The sequence below is a fragment of the Zea mays genome, chromosome 5 (assembly GCF_902167145.1).
Source record: "Zea mays cultivar B73 chromosome 5, Zm-B73-REFERENCE-NAM-5.0, whole genome shotgun sequence".
NCBI lineage: Eukaryota > Viridiplantae > Streptophyta > Magnoliopsida > Poales > Poaceae > Zea > Zea mays.
In genome coordinates this window covers 223,044,074-223,066,105 of record NC_050100.1, presented here as the reverse complement: position 1 = coordinate 223,066,105, position 22,032 = coordinate 223,044,074, and the positions used below count along the sequence as shown (strand labels likewise).

The following is a 22,032-nucleotide window of genomic DNA, read 5'->3' as shown; positions in this document are numbered from 1 at the left end:
GCTCTCCTGATGTAAAATGATTCTACTCTTATTTGTTGTAGTTGTAAATGGCAAACACAGCTGAACTGACAACAATCGGTCAAAATTTGCAGGCGAAGCCTGAATAAAATTGCTATGCTGTTAAAGGATTCCAGATGGAGTCAGGAGCTCTTCTTTTCTTAACATTTGTCAAAATTTGTTGTAATTATATGGCCATAATCAATTTGGATTTGGTTTATCATGAAACTTGTTTTAGTTCAACAATAAATCTAGGTATAATATTGTACTGGTTGCAATTTGTAATGGTTTAAAGGTCATGGATCAACTTTCTTAATTGTTACTTGATTGTTCTTGCTTGTTCTTGCATATCCCTGCTATTTGTTTGATGGCTACCATTGTTACTTGATTGTTCTTGCATTTCCCTGCTATTTGTTTGATAGGAAATTGTGCATCACATTGTTCTTTGACACTGAATTGGCCAGGTTCAGTGTAATTTTAAGTGCAGGGCTGCACAATGAAACATCGGTTCAGTCTACAAACAGCACATGTTGAGTGTACTCTCACTAAAACACATGTTCAGTCATACACAGGTTCAGTCAACATTGCAGGTTTAGGTTAGTAACTGAACCTTGTGCATGTATATTCTGTTTTTTGTCAGGCCTTGTTGATTAAAGTGATTAGTTTTGTGTACTCTAGAAGAGAAACCTTCAATGCTTACTGGTGACTTATTATTATTGTTAGAGATAAATCTGTACAGCCCCATAGGGCTTCTATATTTTTGGTATGATTCTATTTATGGTAGAGATAGAGTTTGTTGCCATTAGGTTGGGCTTTGTAGTGCAATGGTTAATTTTATCACATGCCTCTCTTTCTATCAGGATTGATCTTTACACATACAATCAATCAGCTTCCAGTATCGGCTCCTTAACCTGACTAAATTGTTTTGCTTATTAAAAATTGCAAATTGTTCCTATTCAAGTTGGGCAAACACCCCACTCTTGCAGTACTTTATCTCATTGCTAACTCGAGGGAAGCTCAATGCCTTTCAGTCTCTTGAGCTATCTGCACTACAGGAACGTAAAGCATTTTCGGCGGGAAATTGGTTTGCAGAAGATAAGCCGGAGGGAAGCAGTGCAGAAGATAATCACCCGAGTTGTTGCAGTGTTGAGCGCCAACGAAGAAAAGTAAACAAGCGACGCAAAAAAGGATCTGTGGATGTCCAGCTGCGTCGGGAGGTGGCTACATCAACAAATGAAAAATAAAAAAGTGAACTGTGGACATCCGGCGCGTTGGCTACAACCAGATATGAAAAATCATGCGCAAAAAAAGCAACGATATGATTTGGTTGTTGAGATTTTACAGATTATCATCTAAAATTAGAGTTTGTTGTATACACCCATCCATTAGGAACTTGTCTATATTTTTTACAACCCTAAGACTCTAAATTTTGCTAGGATTTATACCTAGGCTGTTGGAGTTGCTTTAATTTGTTGTATTCCTTATTCTACTCAGATGTAGTGGTTATGATATGTTGGGTAATCATCGGCAAGCCTACTTACTTGTGTCTATCTTTTGATGAAAGTTGTTATGATTATCTTTAACTTTTGTAGTGTTGTTGCATGTTGTATTGACCTTTATCATCTTAGGGCTTGTTTGTTTCGCTATCAATCCATGTGGATTGGGTGAGATTAGGTGAGTTTAAATCCTAAATAAACCAAAACCGTTCATATTTTTTTTTCAATCTCATCTAATCCATATGAGATTGAAATAACCGAACAAGACCTTAAGAGGAATATAACAGTGTTGTTAAGATCATGCAATTTTATATATGCCTAATTTAGGACGAGAAGTCATATCATGATATATTGTTTGATTTACGATACCACACATATTACGATTTCATGTGTTTTCCGTGGCAACACACGGACATAGACCTAGTACAATATAAAAGTGAGAAACTCTGACTCCCTGTATGGAAAGACTTGATGAAAATCAGAGCTTTCTACCTGAAAGGTAGACAAATCACAACTAAGTGTGGAGATAAGTCCAGATTCTGGCAAGACAACTGGGTAAATGAGAGACCTTTATGTACAATTGATCCCGAATTATATGAGATTTGTGATGACAAGTTTATTCTAGTTAAAGATGCAAGAATAAAAAATTGGCAATTGTCCTTCAGAAGATGTCTAAATAATGAAAATGAGATTCGATGGATATCACTTTGCGGTGATTGTGAGAACTTCGAGTTTCAAAATTTTCCTGACATTGTTCAGTGGAAATGGGAAGGGAAGAAAACCTTTACAGTTAAATCAATGTATAACAGTTTGTCAAACAACATCTCTGGCCCTAACATGCAACATATCTGGAAAGCCAAAATCCCCCCAAAAATTAAAATTTTCATGTGGTTACTTGAAAACAAAGCCCTTTTAACCAGAGATAACATGATTAAAAGAAAGTGGAAAGGTGACCAGACTTGCAGTTTTTGTTCACAGGATGAAACTATTGATCACCTTTTCTTTAGATGCTCGGTTGCTAAGGTTATCTGGGGTGTGGTTGCGAAATGCCTTAACACAAATTATATTCGTAGAAATATTGATCAATGTTTTGTATGGCTTCATTACCATCTTAAGATCGATAAAATTACGCACGTTGTGCTAATATCTGCTATCTGCTGGGCGATATGGAAAGCCAGAAATAAAATGTGCTTTGATGAGATTCTGATTAAATCCCCTAATGGGATTATTTATCACATTGGTGCTTTGATCTCGTCTTGGGCAGGACTTAGCAAAAAAGAACTGCAGGATCTTCTTCAAGAGGGAGCGAGACTTCTGGTGCAAGCTGCAAGCTCTAGAGTGGGGAGACAGATCATGGGTCCTGGTGATGCGATGGAGGACTGACGCGCTTTGTGTATGCTTCGTTTCAGAATGCTGGCGGTTGTGAAGTGTCTATTTTTTTTATCTAAATACAGTCTTTAGATATCTTTTGTGGTCATCGAACCTTGTTGCATGTCGCTTTCTTGTTCTACCTGTCATGGTCCATATATCATGTGGAAAACTATCCCTTGCCCCCTCCTATCATTTTACACGGTTTGGTCATGTAATCTGAATCAGATTCTCTGATCAGACTAGGTGCTATTGCTATTTGTTGTATGTGCATCAGAAAAACTTTTGTATTTCTGTTATGATATAATAGAAATGGGGTAATCCTCTTGTCAAAAAAAAAAGAATGGCGACGAATTGGTATTCTGTTATTTCTTATCCCCTCTGTCTTCATACGTCTGATTTATAGTGAACTTCTTTAGCTATTACAAGGCCACTACACGGCCCACATTGGCCCAATATATTTTGTATTCCCTTTCATTTTGTGTTCACCATTTCCATGTCATCACGCCCCTGGCCATCAGTCTCCAGCTTCTGGACATCTTCAGCTTCTTCAGTAGTCAGTGCTCCTTTGCTCACACTGCGGTGGCTACAGTCACCATGGGCAAAGCCATGGGAACTGGTTCCGACATTGGTCGGGCTGGTGCAGGTGCAATACCCCCGTCCCAACCAATGGGTGCTAGCAGGGGCATGGGTATGGGCCCTGGACCCCTGGTGTCAATGCTGGTGTCGGTGTTGGTGCCGGTTATGGTGGTGGAATGGGAATGAACCGGCCAATGGGCATGGGAATGGGAATGAATCAATAACAAACTAGTAACTTACTCGCACCCTGTGCGAGTGGTAGTCTACACGGTTAAAACATGGCTATTTTAGATATATAGGGTATCAATATATTCCAATATATACATGTAGAAGTACCAGAAAAATCTGAATAGAAAGTTGTTCGTAGCAATAGAACAATCCAATCTAAGAATATAGCAACATAAACATCCATATTTTTGTGGAACACTCGTACATATTGCCACATAAATTTCATAGAAGAGGAGCATCCCAATTCCCCCACTCGAGATCTTTAGTCTAGAACAACTGTGACGCTTTGTCATCGAGTGATCAATATGTGTTTGTTCAATTTGGATCATTGTCCATTCGATCCTGTAGCTGGTAAAAAAACGACGTGGATGTGTTGAGCAGCGAGATTTGATCTTCACTCTATATGTAAGAATTTTAGGAACTATCAACCATTTAGATATAGAGCATAAAACAATTATCCCTTTTTCTTAATATATTCAATTCAGTCGTCGTGCGGAAGGTCACAACTCTATATCCGGATGCTTGCTGAATGCCTTCTTTTTATCTTCACTGGAGTGCGGTAGGCATACGTAAAACTAAAAAACCAGGCAGCACTACTACTAAACTGGTACCCATGAAGTTCGGTTCATAGCAAAAAGACATGACTTGCCAATCCAATTTGCACATCGTCCACGCCAGTCGATAAAATTCAATAATACAAAATCCATCATTTCTGCATATTCCCAAAAAGAAGACGTCGCTATGCACGGCCTCCACTTCCTTATCTCCCCCGCAACGTCGGAGAGCTGCTGGAGCTATCAGAGTGTCTCTCGTATCAAGCCGGAACAAAGCCACTGGTAAGATTCCCGCCTCGCTCCTGCCAAACATGCGGCGGCGGGGACACAACCTGCTCTAGCACGACGACGGGTTGAGCCTCAGTGTCAACCTAGGTCCTCGATGACTCGGTAGGAGAGGTTTGGAGCAGTGGCGTCGAGGGTTGGGCCACATGGCAGCAGCGGTGGTGCGGCGCTGACGCTGAGGAAGGAGAGACGTCGGCTGGTCGACCTCCACCTTCTCTTGGAGCACGGGCCCCTAGGGGTCGGTGACGGCGGCCGCGACGTGGCGGTGGAACGTGAGGAGATGCGAGTATGCACGCAGCACGGAGGATAGGAACCGTAGCGCATATGGCGAGGCTGGTCATGCTGGCCATCGGCGCGAGGATGGAGGAGTAGGTGGCTACAATGGCTGTGGCCGTGGTGGAATTGGGAGAGGGGGCGCAACAAATAAGAGGGAGTGGGCGGAGGGATAGGAAGGGTAGCCAAATGGATTGGACGTTGGTAGAAGATCGGATGGCTGTCAACAAAGAGACTGACGTGGACACGCTGGTTGGCCCGTTTTGCGTCCGGCTTTAATATATAGGCGTCGAGGGCTGGGTCACATGGCAGCAGCGGTGGTGCGGCGCTGACGCTGTGGAAGGAGAGACGTCGGCTGGTCGACCTCCACCTTCTCTTGGAGCACGGCCCCCTAGGGGTCGGTGACGGTGGCCGCGGCGTGGAGGCAGAACGTGAGGAGATGTGTGTATGCACGCAGCATGGAGGACAAGAACCACAACGCATATTGCGAGGCTGGTCATGCTGGCCGTCGGCGCGAGGATGGAGGAGTAGGTGGCTACAGTGGCTGTGGCCGTGGTGGAGTTGGGAGAGGGGGCGCAACATATAAGAGGGAGTGGGCGGAGGGATAGGAAGGGTAGCCGAATGGATTGGCCGTTGGTAGAAGATCGGATGACTGTCAACAAAGAGACTGAAGTGGACACGCTTTAATATATAGAAATGAGAATGGGGATGAACCAACAACCGATGGGGATGGGGATGAACCAGCAGCCGGTAGGGATGGGGATGAGCCAACAATCGATGAGAGGAATGAACATGGGGATGGGGATGAACCAGGGAATGCCGATGCATCCTCCTTTGGGGATGGGTCCTGGTGGAATGCCCGGTGTTGGCTACAATCAGATGGGCACAACATACGGTGGTCAGCAGACATACGAAGGATACATGTGAGGAGGGGCTATACAGTCTAGTCTGCACACTAGGGTGGGATGTTGAGAAACAGTTTAGGAGGCATATGTATTTTGCTGTGTATGATTTCTTGTTTCTTTTGAGGGTGGGGTGAGAAGGGTGTAGCTTTCTTCACTATTCTTTTACAATCCATGTTGGATACTGTACCTACTAAATAGCAAATAGTAGCAAACATGTGAAACAAGGGCGGTGCTACAACTACTGTGTTGTGTTGGATGCAAAAGCCTTGTGATATTACAGAGCTCCCATGTAGTTGTATACTTTGCTATAGGCAGCCCCTTTTTAGTGAACATATTATTTGTTTCAGTATTCTTGCCGGATGGATAGTAAACTGCCGCATCATTTGGTTGGAATTCTCACGTTTTTGCATCTATGTTTGCACGCGACATTTGTCATGCGCTGTACATATCATTCTTCTTGTATTAACCACTACAGATGAACTAACTACGATGGCTTGGAGCTAGCTGGTAGAGTCATCAATCCGAACTTCTGAAGGAAAACAATCGGTCAAAAACTAATCATGTTGGTACTGAAAATTGGGATGAAGTATGAACAGCTTGTGCGGAACGTTTTTTGAGTGGATTGACTGAAATGAATATACAAGACATGTATGAGCATGTTTGATTACCTATCTTTAGTGGGAGATGGCTCTAGTGTTTACTGATAACTCTCGACGAGTTTCCACTGTCTCTACACTCACATGTTATTCCCTCCATTTATTTTTAATTGTCGCTAGATAATTTAATTTTACACTATCCAGCGACATCTAAAACGAAACGGAGGAAGTACTTCATCGATGTTATAAGTTGTTCCGAATTCCGATCTTTATACATATATTTAGGTGTAAAGTAAAAAAATTATATCCACAAAATCTAAATAATTTATACATTAGAAGCATGAGGAGTACTATTTATGGCCATTACTTATGTTTTTTAAAGTGAAAAGATGCAAATTGAGCTAGATCCTCGATCGGGGATAGGGATGTCAATTGAGCGGATATGATACAGATACATGGTTCGCGAATCCATACCTGCAAGATAAAACTCAATCCATATCGGTACCCATATAGTTTTGTGGGTATGAATCTGTACCCGTACCCATCGGGTATCCGCTACCCGACAGATATCTGTTACCCGTCAGCGCCTACTACAATAGTAGCATTCAACAGCAAACAACATTTTTGTTACATTTCAAAAAAAAAAACATTCCAGCAACATATAAAAATAAAAAATTTGGAAATTTAGGGTAATGTATTGAATTAGGATGACCCATATGTTAGATACCTACCGGGTAACAAGTATGAATACTGGATATCCATACCCGCTAAAAAAATTATCCACGAATATATTACGATAGAGGTTGTTGTGGCTCACATGTTAGTTATCGAGAAAGGAGAGAGAAGGGTGGACGGGTCTAGTGGACCACAAGAATTAATATGTGAGCCACATCAACTCGTTATGATGTAATATAAACATGAACATAGAGTGAACTCTTAACAGATATATTTTAAAAGTTTATGTACCGAATATACACAATTAAACAAGTTTAACGATTGGAAGTGCACTTTATTTATGAAAAAAAACTTGTGAAGGAAAAAAGGCCAACTTCCATCCAAATATGAAACCTGAAAACTGATAAAAATAATCGGCCGTTCAGAGACAATCCAACGGCTTGCCCTCGTTCTTTAAAATCCGTGTTCACCATTCTCCCCCTAATAAATCACACAGGTCTCCGGCGAAGTCTCCTCCCGACCGCCCTCCGCATCTCGTCGACGACGAAAGGAAAACCTCACAAATCCTCTGGATGCGGGGTCTAGCCGCCTCCGCCCTGTAGCACCAGTCGGATCGAAGAAGCACAAGCGCTTCGGGTCGGCGCGCACCTCTCCCTCATGGTGGCGGCGCGAGGGGCCCGATCTGGGGGCTCGGTTGCGGCGGCGGCGCTGGTCTCGGTTCTTCTCGTGGGTTGCCTCGTCGCGGGCGGCCAGGGGGCGGAGATCCGTCGCCAGAAAAACGTGCAGGCTGCGCTCCGGGCCAAGTGGGCTGGCACGCCGCTGCTGCTCGAAGCCAGGTGAGTTTGCTTTTGGCTCTGTTCACTGGTGGTTTGGGCCACTATGCTTGATAGTGGCATGCCAATTTGAGTTCACATTTTTTGAGTTTATTTAGTAAGTTTACTAGTTACCAGGGTTTTAGATTTGAGTGAGTTGAATAGCTGATATCAGTGGAACTCACAGCGGTTCGGTTCCTTGTTTTTATTTGGACTATGTGACACTTAGTGATAGACTGGCGCCAACTGACACAGACAGACTCATGATTTAGTAGAAAACCTCCCCTGGGTCACCTTCAGTGATCCTTTCAGAACTGAATCATACTTGATTGCAATGGAGGTTTATGTTATCTATTATCTTTACAGTGGTGTAAAAAATATTAAAACCTACGGAACGGTAGACATCACATGTGTGTTGTGAGAGTATTTCATTAGCATAGTAGTAGATGCAATAACCACCACTGTGATTCATAAAGGTAACATAGTATAGTCAGATGTTTTGTTTAAACATTGAAAGATGACTTAAACCTGGACGAAATTAAGATTGTTTATTTAATATAAATTCTGGCAGCCATAACCATTTGTATTTAATAAGTACCCTGTAGTCAAATTATGCTTCCAGCCTTGCAGACTATCTGACATTGAGTTGAGGCACTCGGTCAGATCCTAGATATTGGAGTACCCCATTTGCACTGATGTATGCAACAGATTGTATTTTATGCTCTGGAGAAGCATCTGTGAACTGACCCAAAATTCTACAAATTCTTTTTTTGAACGTAATGGCAGGAGCTCTGCCTTTCCATTAAGAAGAAGATTAGAATTGACACAGTTTTAAGGAAAAACCGGGCCCAAAACCTACACAGAGTGCCCAAACAAACAGGCAGCGGCAACCCCCACACAAAGCCCATCCAGAGTCATCGTCGCCAAGCTCCACACAAGGTACTAGCAGCTCCGGCTTTGCCAGACGGGCCGCACATGGCCAAAAGAAACACGACAACGTCTACACCTAAAACCTGACACAGAAGGAGGAAGATCGTGACCATCCATCGTTGCCAAGCCTCAACACACCCACACGAGGCAGCTCCGATTATCCACCAACGGTCTTGATCCAACACCCACCTCTGGCTTTTGCTCGACCTCCCAAACAATCCAGACCACGAGGAAGGGGGTTCACCGCATGTCATCGTTGCCGAGCCATATCCCCTAACGTGGTAGCTTCGACTTCACGTTGCAAAAACCCACCTCCACCCGCAATCCAGACGCCAAGAAGCGAAAGCATCAACCGCAGGCAACGTCGAGGCCGAGATGAACTTCAAACGTGACGCCTTTAGGAATGGAGTGACGTTAAGGACGCCACCGTCACATGTACGAGATAGACCGGTCTTTCGCCCATGGAAGACAGAGCAATGTGACGCCCTCAACAGGGGTAAGTGGCACCCACAGGCGTCACCGTCGCTGAGGATTTCGCCCAAGATGCCCTCCAGCACATCGTTAGGCCAGAACCCCAGGTCAAAGCATGCAGCCTCCGCCGTCGCCACCGCCCTGGCCTGTGCGCAACCCCTCCAAATGGGTACCGACGCGCCAGATGCCTCAGCAGCCGCAAAGCTGCGTCGACCGCCATCCCCTCCGACTGGTCACATGGAACCAGGGAACACCTTGCCGTGTGCGCCACATTGCTGCCCGCCAGAGACGAATCCGGCTGTCGCCACACTGCAACCGCGGCCAACGAAACCAGCTGCCGCAGGGCACACCGCCACCGTTGCGCACCAACTTGCACGTCAACAGCAGGCCATGAAGCGCCGCCACTGCGCACCAACTTGCATGTCAACAGCAGGCCACGAACCGTAGCCATGACCGGCACCTTGGCACACCACCGCGGGACGCCACCACAACCGAACCAAGGAGGCACCGGTCACCAGCCTCGTCGCCGCAGCAAGCCGCGGCGCACCCTGGCCATGGGCGCAGTCACTCGCCGCGATCGTCGCCACGACCACCGACTGTGGGCCACGTCGCCACAACAGGGGATCACCGTCGAAAGGAGGAGGGAAGCCCGCTGCGCATCGGATCCGGAGCAGCCACGCAGCACGCGTCGCCATAGCAGGCCCCTACCACCACCATAGATCCCCGGCGCACAAAGGTCGGGGAGAGCAGATCTGGGCCCCCCATGGGGCGGATCTTGCCGGGCACGCCGGAGGGCACCACAACGCCATTGCTGGGACCAACAAAGAGAGCGTGAGGAGAGGAAGGAAGCATGCTTATTAAAGCGGTAAAACGATAAAACGTTAGGAACCACCTTTTCAACATTTAAACGTTGAAACATCTTTTCAGACTTGGCCTAAAACAACACGATAGAATATGTTCATACTCATAAGTTGATTATTTAAGTTCACAAAATAAATAGCATAAAAGGAAACATATCAAGTTCAACACACAAATCTATGCAATTATGCAAGTTAGAACTTGCATCTTGGATCAGTAAACATCATCCAACTCATCAATATCAAGAGCATGATCATCCATGTCTTGATCATCACCATCTTTTCCACTGTTGCTTGCTGGAAACAATGTATGTGCTGGAAACAGAGCCTAACAATTGAGTGACTAACAGCCTTGATTCATAATATCATATGTCTAGATCAGTAGATCACTTACCAAATAGAGCAACTGCAGGAGACGTTGGAACTTCATGGTTGTAGCTGGGACTCTGGAATGCAGCTGTAGGCAACGTTGGCTGCTAGAGGACCTGGCGGGCGACGGGCCGACGTCATTGGCGACCGACTCTGAATGTGGGAGAGCGGAGGGGGTGCTCGGGCACTGGAAGAGGGAGGCGGGTGTTGGAGGACACCGTCCTGGCGGCGCTGGAGGTGGAGGAGGGGGTGGAGGAGAGGAGGGAGGTGGGTGACAACGTAGCAGGCGCTGGAGGATAGGGCTGGGCAAAAAACCCGTAACCCGAACCCGAAATACCCGAAACCCGAATTTTGTTCGGGAATTTCGGGTAGCAACTTGCAAAACCCAAATTTATTTCGGATAATTCGGGTATCACAATCGGGTACCCGAAATACCCGAATTACCCGAACTTTCATGTGTCATGTACTAATGTCATGCTTAATTATTAATTTGTACATTTATAATTATGTGTAAGTGTGCATAACTTGTGATTGTAGATTGCTTGTGTTTTATATGTCCATGTATATCATTATTCAAACTATATTTTTATACTAATTTAATAGGGTGTATGTGTTTTTATGAAACCGACACAATAGTTCGGGTAGTTCGGGAATACCCGAACCCGAACCCGAAATTTCGGGTACCCGAATTTTTGGGTATTGCAAAACCCGTTGTAATTTCGGGTATCGATTCCCAAAACCCGAATTACCCGACCCGAAATTTTCGGGTAACCCGAACGCCCACCCCTACTGGAGGAGACTGTCCGCGATCCTAGCTGCGCTTCACAGGTTAAGACCTAGTTTTTTGGGCCTTCGAGAGGCCCAACAATGTAAAACGTCCAAAACATGTCCAAAACGCTTAAACGACGCGAAATGGACGTTTAAACGCGTTTCACGGACGTTCTACGCGATTATGTTAAAACGTTCGGACGTTCTAGCCTATAACCACGTTTTATCATTTAAACGACACTTAAACGCCGTTTAAGCGACATTTTTAATAACAATGGAAGGAAGAGGAGGAGAAGGGGGGGGGGGCGGAGCCTCACCGCCGCCTTCCTTCTAGCGGCCGCTCGGGCAATGGCAAGGCGGGGGGAGGCCTGGGGAAGCGGCGTCACACAGGGGTCGGGGCTTCGCCCGGGACAGAGAGAGAAGGGGAGAAAAGGCCCCGCCGCCGCCATCCTAGGGATCCGCGCGGCTGCCGGCGGTCCCTTGCAGCGGCAGCGAGGGGGAGGGATAAGGGGGAGGGGGCGGCGGCGGTTAGGGTTTGGGTCGTCTCCCATGTCGCCCGAGCGGGAGGGGCGACGCGGGGCCTTGGTGCTATCACGTATTAGAGGAAACAGAGATGAGAAACGATCAAACTCTACAAAATCTTCACATTTATAATCTAAATATAATTAACGATGGCATATTGTCATATGCTTATTTATTTATTTATACATTGGAGAAACCAAATAAGGAAGGCAGTTGACTCTTGTATGCTTCTGATTTTGCTCTGCAGGTTGCAGGAAACAAAAAAATAATACTGTAGTACTTGTTAATTGAAATTTTCAGCATTGGTGTTGGTTGATCAATTTTACTTGTTATGTTCCAAACAACACCTAATGATCCTTATGTTTACTATGTTTGTTAGTGAATTGCTTTCGACAGAATGGAAGGATCTATTTTGGGATTTTATTGACCTCTGGAAGGATCTAGAGAAAGGCTCTGAATGTTTAACAGCAAAATGCTGTGCCCAGAAGATTGTTGAGGATGCCCACATACTACTCAATGAACCGCTCTCTTCAATTTTTGAGTTTTCTCTTACCCTTCGATCAGCATCACCAAAATTAGTGCTTTACCGGCAACTTGCAAAGGAGTCATTATCTTCGTTTCCTATTGATGATTCACCAGAGAACATTTCTGGTCATGGCACTGGAAAAACTTTTGATGGGGCTGTGGATCCTGGCTCTTCTGGAGGAACTTGCTGCTGGGTAGACACTGGGAATGTTCTATTGTTCAATTCAGCCGATCTGCATGAATGGCTTGGGGGATTGGGCAAGCTGTAAGTCCTTCCCTTTTCCTTTAAACTTCCCCTTTTCTCAAGCCGTAAGATGACAACTCAGAAGATTTGTTGAACAGAGCTATGGATTCTACTGAACAGCCTGAACTCTTTGAATTTGACCATATATATCGTCGCACAAATATTACTGCTCCAGTTGCTATATTTTATGGGGCTGTTGGGACAAAATGCTTCAAAGAGCTGCATGTTCAACTAGTAGAAGCATCAAAGCAGGTAACATACACTTGCCTGTTTTGTGGTGTACTTCAGGGCATATGAAGTCATGAGGAAATAATAAACACAAGAAAATGGTCTAGTACAAGGTCATTATTTGTTTGTTAACTATCCTTCAGCATATAATGATATAGAGGTGTTTCTACGACTTTTTCAACATGCAAACACCGATAGCCTATGTTTCGTTAGAGTTCACCTTTCGCACATGGCAAGAGAACGTAATGAATTTGTCACATGAGCAGTAATTGACATGAATATTTTATTATTTATACTTACATTAATCATGCCATACCCTTATGACTGTGTGGTATCTTGTTTTTACTTAAGATCCTTTCTCTTTCTACATGTATTTGACCAGAAGGAATCACATATGGGTTTATGAACAATCATGATAATCTGTTGAGGGCCCAACACTTCTTCAGTTTGTTTTTTCTATTTTCTAATAGTGACACTGTTTGATCTCGAAAATCAATCATGACTGAATATCTCTTCTAGATTTTGCATGCAAATTTTATTTGGCTACTTGCTATCAAGGATTTCAAGTCAATAAGTCGAGTCGAGTCGACAAGGTACCGACTTGGTGACTAGTCGATAAGTCGGTCGACTAGTCGTCGACTTGCCAATATAGTGGCTGTTTTGCCTATATAATGGCTTCATATAGACAATATAGCATTTATATATGAAGAAAGAGCATGTTTTACCTCATTTGAAGCCTGAAATTGAACTAAACTGAAATAAACAACAAGTCTTACCTCATTTCAAGCCTCAAACTGAACCAAATCAGCGATAAGTCAAACTCATAAGTCATAACAGCCATATAGTTCAAATTGGAAACAAATAGAAATAAAATATAGTTCAAACTTGAAAGGAAATAAGCTCCATTAGATAGCTAAGTTGTTGCTGCAGCTAGATAGATACTAGATAGATGGTCCCCCAAAATATCTCCTAAATCAAGATCATCCATTGCATTTTCTCCCAAATCAAGAAAATATATTGTGTAATGGGCCTTTGGGCTTTTTGGGCTGAATTGGGGCACAAGTCGGTCGACTTGCCAGACCAAGTCGACGACTAGTCGACTGAGAATTTCCAGTCGTTGACAAGTCGCCCGACTTGCCAGAAAAGTCGAGCCGGGTCCCCAAGTCGAGCTCCCAGGACCGACTGGACGACTAGTCGCCGACTAATCGCCGACTAGTCGACGACTTGAAAACAGGGCTTGCTATGAGTATCTACTATGTGTTTCCTTTGGTTCCTCTTCATTCTTCGCTTGCCTAATTTTACTTTATGTGCTGCTGTTCATAGGGAAAAATCAGGTATGCTCTGCGTCCTGTCCTACCATCTGGATGTGAGACTACGTCCACCTTTTGTGGTTCAGTTGGTGCTGTAGATGCAGTCACCTTGAGTGGTTATGGGGTGGAGCTTGCCCTAAAAAACATGGAATACAAAGCTATGGATGACACTGCTATAAAGAAGGGTAATTCGACTAGCTGTTTTCTTTGCACCAGACAGCACATTGGTTTCTGTTTAGTTCTTTCTGAAAATGAAAAATCAGTATCGAGTTAACAAGTAAATATGTATTGCGTGGAAATGCAGCGAGCAGAAAGGGAAAAACCCTACAGTCTACTCCTTTCTGTGAAATAGTTTATTTAAGTACAAAATATTATTTCTCTGGCTGACGGAGCCCTGCAATCCACTGATTAAGCACTGTTATTTCTTTCCTTTTCAGGTGTTCCTCTAGAAGATCCTAAAACAGAGGACCTCAGTCAAGAAGTCAGAGGGTTTATATTTTCCAAGATTTTGGTTCGTTCAATTCAGAGATCTATGTTCTACTTCTATTGAGTCTAGGAGCACAAGCTTTGTCAGGGTCATATCCAGAATTCAGATATAAAAAAACTTGACCTGCGGGGGGTAAGACAGCCCCCGGGTATTGTATTAAGAAGAAGACCTTCTCACACAGGTCAAGAAAATCCCCGAACCCCTGCCCCACCCATACACAGCGGCATCGAAGCCCATGTGAGAACGACCACGACCGGGGCTGAGCCTTAGACCTGTGCTTTGGCGTGGGACAGACGAGGGGATTTTTTTAACCACAGCCTGAAATTCGCTCCCACGGGGAGTCGAACCCAGGACCTGAGGAGTGCTACTCAGACCACCTAACCAACTCAGCTAGAGGCCCTTTCGCCAGAATTCAGATATGGAGAGGGGGCAGTCTATAAACGTTGACAAAAAAAATTTAGGATAACAATGTCAAAAATTAATATCAGTTTAAAAATATTAAACTTAATGTTGGCTTAAAAACTATAAATCATATTTAATTTTTTTTATTTCATTTCAGACAAGTGCTAATTGAAGATAAAATGGAACATTGTTTAAAACTAGTGATTTACATTATACTTATTATATTAGGAGTTGGTCTCTAGTATGCTTAGTGTACTGGTGCTCCTGCTCATTTTCTTTTGTTGGGTGGTGTGTTGAGTTGTATGAGGTTCTTTAACACCTCACCCCATCCTTTTTTTTGAAAAAACGCAGGAGAACTGCGCCTCAATATATTAAGAAGAAGAGATAAATCCAGATCAAAGAGATCTGGACAGATTACAAGGCCTCCTCAGGGAGGCCAGAAACACAGGAAACTGAAAAAATCCATCAAACTAAACAACTCCCTAGTCTCCAGAAATTAGGGCAGCAAGGTATGAAAGACCCTTAGCCCCGACCATCTCCCAAGACTGCCTCTCCTCCCTGGCTAACTTAATGGACAGATCTAAACTAGGAGTACAACCATCAAAAACACAACTATTACGATGCTTCCATGTTATCCATGCTCCTAAGGCCACAAGAGAATTAAGTCCTTTACCATGGATACCAGAAGCCAACCCAGAAATCTGCTCCCACGAAGCCATAAATGAAGAATGTCCTGGCTGGGGAGTCAGACTCTGAAACCCAAACGGTTTAAGAAGAGTAAACAAGAACACTCTTGTGAACACACAGGAGACGAGGATGTGATCAATAGTTTCAGCTTCCTGGTCACAAAAGAGGCACCTAGCTGGATGATCCAAGCCTCTCTTTGCAAGCCTGTCAGCGGTCCAGCATCTCTTGTTAGCCACCAGCCAAAGAAAGAACCGACACTTTGGAGGTGCCCAGGTTTTCCAAATCAGGTGATAGTGACCAAAGGACGTTGACCCAGCAAAGAGGCCCTCATAAGCCGACTTAGCCGAGTATTTACCATCTGCCGCAATACTAAAAATATGCTTATCCTCCACTTCAGGCTGCAACACTATTTCTGAAAGAAGCTCCCAAAGATTCAGATAATCCACTAGAATTCCCACAGACAGAGCACCCTTTATATCAGATATCCATTTTCTGTTGGCAAGAGCCTCAAGCACAGTTCTTCTATTTGCAATCCTTTTAGGAATGATGGCAAATAACCTAGGCGCCAGACTACACAATATAATGATACACTTGATATAATGATACGCAGCTCTCCTGCGTAATATAATGATACACAGCTCTCCTGCGTATTCGAAAAAAAACATTATACTTATTATATTTACTCATGTAGAATTGTACAATAAGAAGATATAACTTGAGAAAAACACAATACAAAAATGCATTTTTTAACTAAACTTTTGTTACCTTAGTTGAGGTGTTAATTTTCCTAGATTATTAGTACACCTAATGAGCAGTAGTAGAATGTACTAATCAACTTTTTTTTGGGGGGTGGGGGGGGGGGGGGGGGGCTGTCTGCCCCCCTTGTCTCTGCCCCTGACCTTTGTGATGCATAAATGAAGGAGTGTTAATATTATTTATATGTTCTATTGATTTCTAGGAACGCAAGCCAGAGCTAAATGCTGAGATAATGGCCTTCAGAGATTATCTGTTGTCATCGGCAGTGTCTGATACACTTGAAGTCTGGGAACTCAAAGGTATTGTTGCCTACTTGCCATAAATCGATAGGTGTTCCTCAGGTTTATATCATATTTTGTTTTGTCCAACAGCAATGCATCATTTTTTTTGTATGGGAAAATTGTGAGTGCATCATTCTGTATTATTAAAGCACCTTTTTCATTTATGGCATGCTCCACACCACAGATCTGGGTCATCAGACAGCACAGCGAATCGTTCAAGCATCAGACCCTTTACAGTCAATGCAGGAAATCAATCAAAATTTCCCAAGTATAGTTTCTTCACTATCACGAATGAAGGTAATGTTACATCTTTCTCACTTTAAAGCTTGCCTTTGTTTCTCTACTTTATTTCCAATACATTAATTGAAATTATGAAGTGGATTCGGCTGTTACAACAATATCATGCTTGTACAGCTTGACGATTCCATCAAAGACGAAATTATTGCAAATCAGCGGATGGTTCCACCTGGCAAGTCATTGATGGCTTTGAATGGTGCTTTGATCAATATCGAGGATCTTGATCTTTACCTGTATGTTATACCTTACTTCCTGGATAGTGTTCTTTCTTATTTTTACTCTTTGATTTAACTTTGCTTGGTTCAAAGTGTGATAGAGTGAATTACAGAGAAACCCTAGCAGCTACAGGGGTACAAGTGTATAGAACCCTAGTGGGCCAGGCCCATATACACATACGCTAACACCCCCATAGTCGAAACTCTAGCCACTGCAGATGTTGAGACTGGATCGAAACTCCGTGAACACCACCGACGGAAGCCCCTTGGTGAAGACGTCGGCGAATTGGGAGGTGGTCGGGACGTGAAGAACGCGAACAACTCCACAGGCGACCCATTGGCGGACGAAGTGGAGGTCGATTTCGACATGCTCTGTGCGTGTTGGACGGGGTTGGTGGAGAGGTAGACGGCGCGCCGGTGGCGGGAGAGACGAGCGCCATGGGTGCTGGAAAACCCGGCGGCGTGCCAGCCGTGGAAGAGATGGGCGCCAGAGCGGCACGGTAGGAGAGAGGGAGGGGAGGGAAGGCCTCACCGGCGGTGGAGGAGAGGATAGGGGGCGGCGGCCTGCCCGCCATGGAGGATGGGGAGGGGCGGCGGCGGCTGGAGGAGTGGGTGGGGTGGGCGGCGGCCGGAAGGAGGACGTAAGGCTGATACCATGTGATAGAGTGAATTACAGAGAAACCCTAGCAGCTACAGGGGTACAAGTGTATAGAACCCTAGTGGGCCAGGCCCATATACACGTACGCTAACACAAAGCACCTTAGCTATTTGTTTTTTTGCCTTGTGCATATGCCAAAAATAAACTCTAGTCAGTGTACCCTTAAACACCTGGCTAGGGATTCCACGCTGCGTCTGTTAGAGGCTATGCAGCCACTAATGAATTATCGCAATTCTGGCGATTTCAATCTTATAATGTAAGAAAAATATTGGACATGATATCGATATTATATCGCCTCTTTTAAAGGGAAATGCCACATAACCAAACCTCCACCCACAACTTCACAGCCAAACCAACTGAAAGAACATACACCCAACCAGCTGTTCTCCAAATTTCTGTTAATTCATTCAGGAGGTTCTGTTGTTTTTTTTGTAAAGTATGTATGATAGCTCTTGCCAATTTGTTCACCTTTTCTCTCCACCAGCTTCTCACATTTCTTCGGCTCCGTACCCTTTGCTTGTTGTCAAGCTACTCTTCACCATCGTACTTGTATCTATCTCTTGAACATGCAGCAGTGGTGCGTATTTTTGTATAAGAAAAAGGGGCAAGAGCCCACACAACACTCACCTATCCACACCCACTCAAGAAAACCTTACAATTTCACCTTTTCCTAGACAGACAACAACCTGTACCACACAGACACCGAGACACGTAGGACTCCGTCACATTGGCCATGAGGTAAGAAATACCCTGGGCCCTGTCCTGAACCCAAAGATGCATTTCCTCCTTAGCGAGAAGGAATGCAGGATTGCTCTAGCTAAGTTGGCCGGTGCTCCATTGAAAACACAGTGGTTCCTATGGTTCCAAATGGACCAAGCCCTTAAGTCCTTTTCTGGCCATACCATCAACCTCATTGCTTATCCTTGCCTGCTGATCATGCTGTCCAACCAAGACGAGGAAAGTGAACCATAATGGCATTGCAAAGGCATAAGAAAGCAGCAGGTGCTGAACCCCCTTCCATCGTCCTTGCACTTCTGTCCCGATAAGATATTCTACCTGGCACACAGTTTCCGTATTTGTTGATATGTTGTGTTTTCATCTTCTTTGAGACTTCAGTATCTGATTCACTAAAATGAACATCAATTTTGCTATCTGTCATGTGATAAGTAAAGCAGACATTTTGTTATGGTTTATTCGACAGGTTAATGGATATGGTCCATGGAGAATTATCCCTGGCTGATCAGTTCGTCCGGTTAAAGGTGAAGTTTAAAAATATATTCGGAGGACCATTTTTTATCTCACTCCAGCTTCTTTTTTTAATGCATCAATGCTTGTTCCAGAGCTCTATTTTATGATGCTACTATTTAGCTTATATGTTTCAATTTAATAGGCCTTTTCTCATGTTATAGTTTTTTTCCATATGAATTCTGCCACTGGTGGTGCCTTTAAATACTTCAAATCGTTTCGGTTTGGTAATGCAATATTCAGCATAGTAACTCACTTGAATTCTGATATTAACAGGACTACAGTACATCTTATTTATAAAAGGCTAAACAACATTTCTGTTCTGTAGTTAGGATTTGCAATGTTTATTTCTCCGTTTCCAAATGGCCTCATTGGCTATCATATTTGTTTTTAATGATAATGATAAAAAACACAAAAGTGCAGGATAAAGTCCTGTAAAAATAACAATAAACTCACCTATGTAAAATCATATTGATATTCAGCATGCATGTAGCATATTTTATCATCTGATTATGAGATTGCATTACTCCTGATTTTTCGGCAAATTCTATCATTCTTTGAAAGAGATAGTGATTATGTGGAATGAGTGATTGATGTGATGGCAGATATTCATATATTTATATTTATATTTATATTTATATATAGGCTGAGGAGATCTTGTGGTTTACAGAAACACCACCAATCCAGGATCTCATATCTCTACAGGATGAGATCTTGTGGTTTATAGAAACGCCATTAATCAAGGGGGAACATATCCTGTGCTCATGGAGCTCTTGTGCTCATATGAGCACTTTAAATCTGGTGCCTTCATTTCTCATCCAAGTGTGAATAGACATTTCCTAGTTTCTTCTGTGTGCCACCCTTGTTGCGCCGCGCCGCCTGTCTCTTCTGTGTGCCGCTGCTGCCCTCACCCCCTGGATGAGAAATGAAGGCACCAGATTTAAAGTGCTCATATGAGCACAAGAGCTCCATGAGCACAGGATACGTTCCCTAATCAAGGACCTCATCTCTCTTTAACACACTAAGACTGTCTTGAGTGTCTTCAGCAGCTTACCCATTGCATCTCCTATCTCATCTCTTATTTCAAACTTCAGTATGTGACCGGTGCAGTCTACAGTACAAAACAATGTTTTACACGACCATATGCATGATCTGTTGGAGACAACCTAACCATATAAGGTTGGGCTGGCCGATTGAACATGCCAGGCTCAAGGCCCACACGCACGTGCATACAACAGTCTAACAATCCTGACAGTCGAAGCTTTGGTGGAATAGATGGATGTTGAGACTAGATCGGAACTTCGTGAAAACCGACGGAGGCAGCTCCTTGATGAAGATGTCGGCGAACTGAGACATTGTTGGGATGTCAAGGATATGGACATCACCAAGTGTAGTATGCTCTCAGACAAAATGGAGATTGATTTCCACATGTTTAGTGCGTTGGTGCTGAACGAGGTTGGAGGACATGTAGATTACGCTGATGTTGTCGCAGTACACCAAAGTTGTCTTGCGTAGAGGAGTGTGTAGCTCAGACAAGAGTTGGCATAGCTAGGTGACTTCAACAACGACATTGGTGACTACTCGATACTTAGCCTGAACACTAGAACAGGAATATGTATTCTAGCGCTTGGGCGATCATGAGATCAGATTGCATCGAGGAACACCGTATGGCCGGAGGTTGAGTAACAGGTGTTACGACACTCCGCCCAATCAACATTGGAGTGTGTGTGGGTGTGTGAGTTAGTTTGGCTTGTATGAGGTTTTCTTATCCTCACCTTTTTTCCTCTTAATATAATGATACGCAGCTCTCCTGCGTTTTCGAAAAAAAAAACATTGGAGTAAACGACCAAGTTAGACTGAGAGTAGGGCACACAAATAGGCCCATATGCAGCGTGTCACAGACGTAGTGCAGAATACGCTTGAGAGCGGTGAGATGAGGCTCCCATGGTTCGTTCATATGAAGGCAGACTTGTTGAGCTGCATAGGAGATATCGGGTCTGGTGAAGGTGATATACTGAAGAGCACCCAAGAGGCTACAGAAGTTTGTAGGATCAGACATTGGTGCGTCGTTGGTAGAGAACTTCGGATTCACATCAATAGGCGTAGAGCAGGGCTTGCAGTTAGCCATGCCAGCACGATCAATGATCTCAACCATATACCGACTCTGGGAGAGAAAGAGACCCGAGTGTTGGGGCGAAGGCGAAGACGCCACCCTTCACTCGAAGTCTTCGCCGTAGTTGTTGGTCCAACGGAGACAAGACAACGGGCAGGGACACCCTTCGCCCCATACGACATCGGACGAAGACCCGTGACGAGGTCATCCCACCGTGCGGCCTCGTCCAGCATGGAGGCCCACGTGTGATCCGGCCCATTGTAACAGGCCCTGCGTGGCCGCCTCGCGTTACGAGCCTAATTTGTAAAGGCATCCCTGTAATTACAGTCTGTAACCCCGCTTTATGGGAATATTCTGGGGATAACCTAGGTGTCTGAGGGCACATGCGTCCTTAACACAGGACGCTGGGCGCTCAGATACCTATAAATACCCCCGCACAGTGCCCTTGAGAGGCTAGATTAACAGAGCTATTGCCATCTTGCGCGAGAACCCTGTTTACGTCACTACACACCCCCGTTGGATCCCCTTGCGACAGAGAGCAAGTTCCAACACCGAGCTTGTGTGTTATGCATACATGGAAAAAAGATGAAGTGCCTACATCCTTCATGGAGAGCTCCCGCTAAAGGGCAACAATGATTTGCTTGAGTAATCCCGTAGAGGAGGCTGTCAGCCCAATGCTGACATAAAGTAGGCGATATGTAGTATCTGTCCCACGACGATAGATGAAGAAGGACGTGCCTGACTTGGCTAGGCAAACATGTTGTCCCATGCACGTGATGCCTATTTCACTCCATAGAGAAGACCGTTGAGGTGACACACTATAATTAGGATGTCTGAAGTCCTCAAATCCAGAAGGCTGAGCACAATAAACTATCTCGGACAAAGTACCGTGGAGGAAT

General features: G+C 44.3%; 1 protein-coding gene across 1 annotated transcript in view; it reads left to right on the top strand.

Annotated features, from left to right (window-relative positions):
• The first annotated feature begins 7,143 nt into the window (after positions 1-7,143).
• LOC103627875 (UDP-glucose:glycoprotein glucosyltransferase) overlaps positions 7,144-22,032 on the top strand; it is a 38,240-nt gene continuing 23,351 nt past the window's right edge. Inside the window, exons 1-9 of the mRNA XM_020538731.2 lie at positions 7,144-7,792; positions 12,065-12,475; positions 12,553-12,706; positions 14,006-14,177; positions 14,430-14,503; positions 16,527-16,623; positions 16,790-16,902; positions 17,020-17,135; positions 18,977-19,034. Of these exons, the coding sequence (XP_020394320.1) occupies positions 7,614-7,792; positions 12,065-12,475; positions 12,553-12,706; positions 14,006-14,177; positions 14,430-14,503; positions 16,527-16,623; positions 16,790-16,902; positions 17,020-17,135; positions 18,977-19,034 (1,374 nt within the window). The 5' untranslated portion in view covers positions 7,144-7,613. The remainder of the gene's footprint in view (positions 7,793-12,064; positions 12,476-12,552; positions 12,707-14,005; positions 14,178-14,429; positions 14,504-16,526; positions 16,624-16,789; positions 16,903-17,019; positions 17,136-18,976; positions 19,035-22,032) is intronic.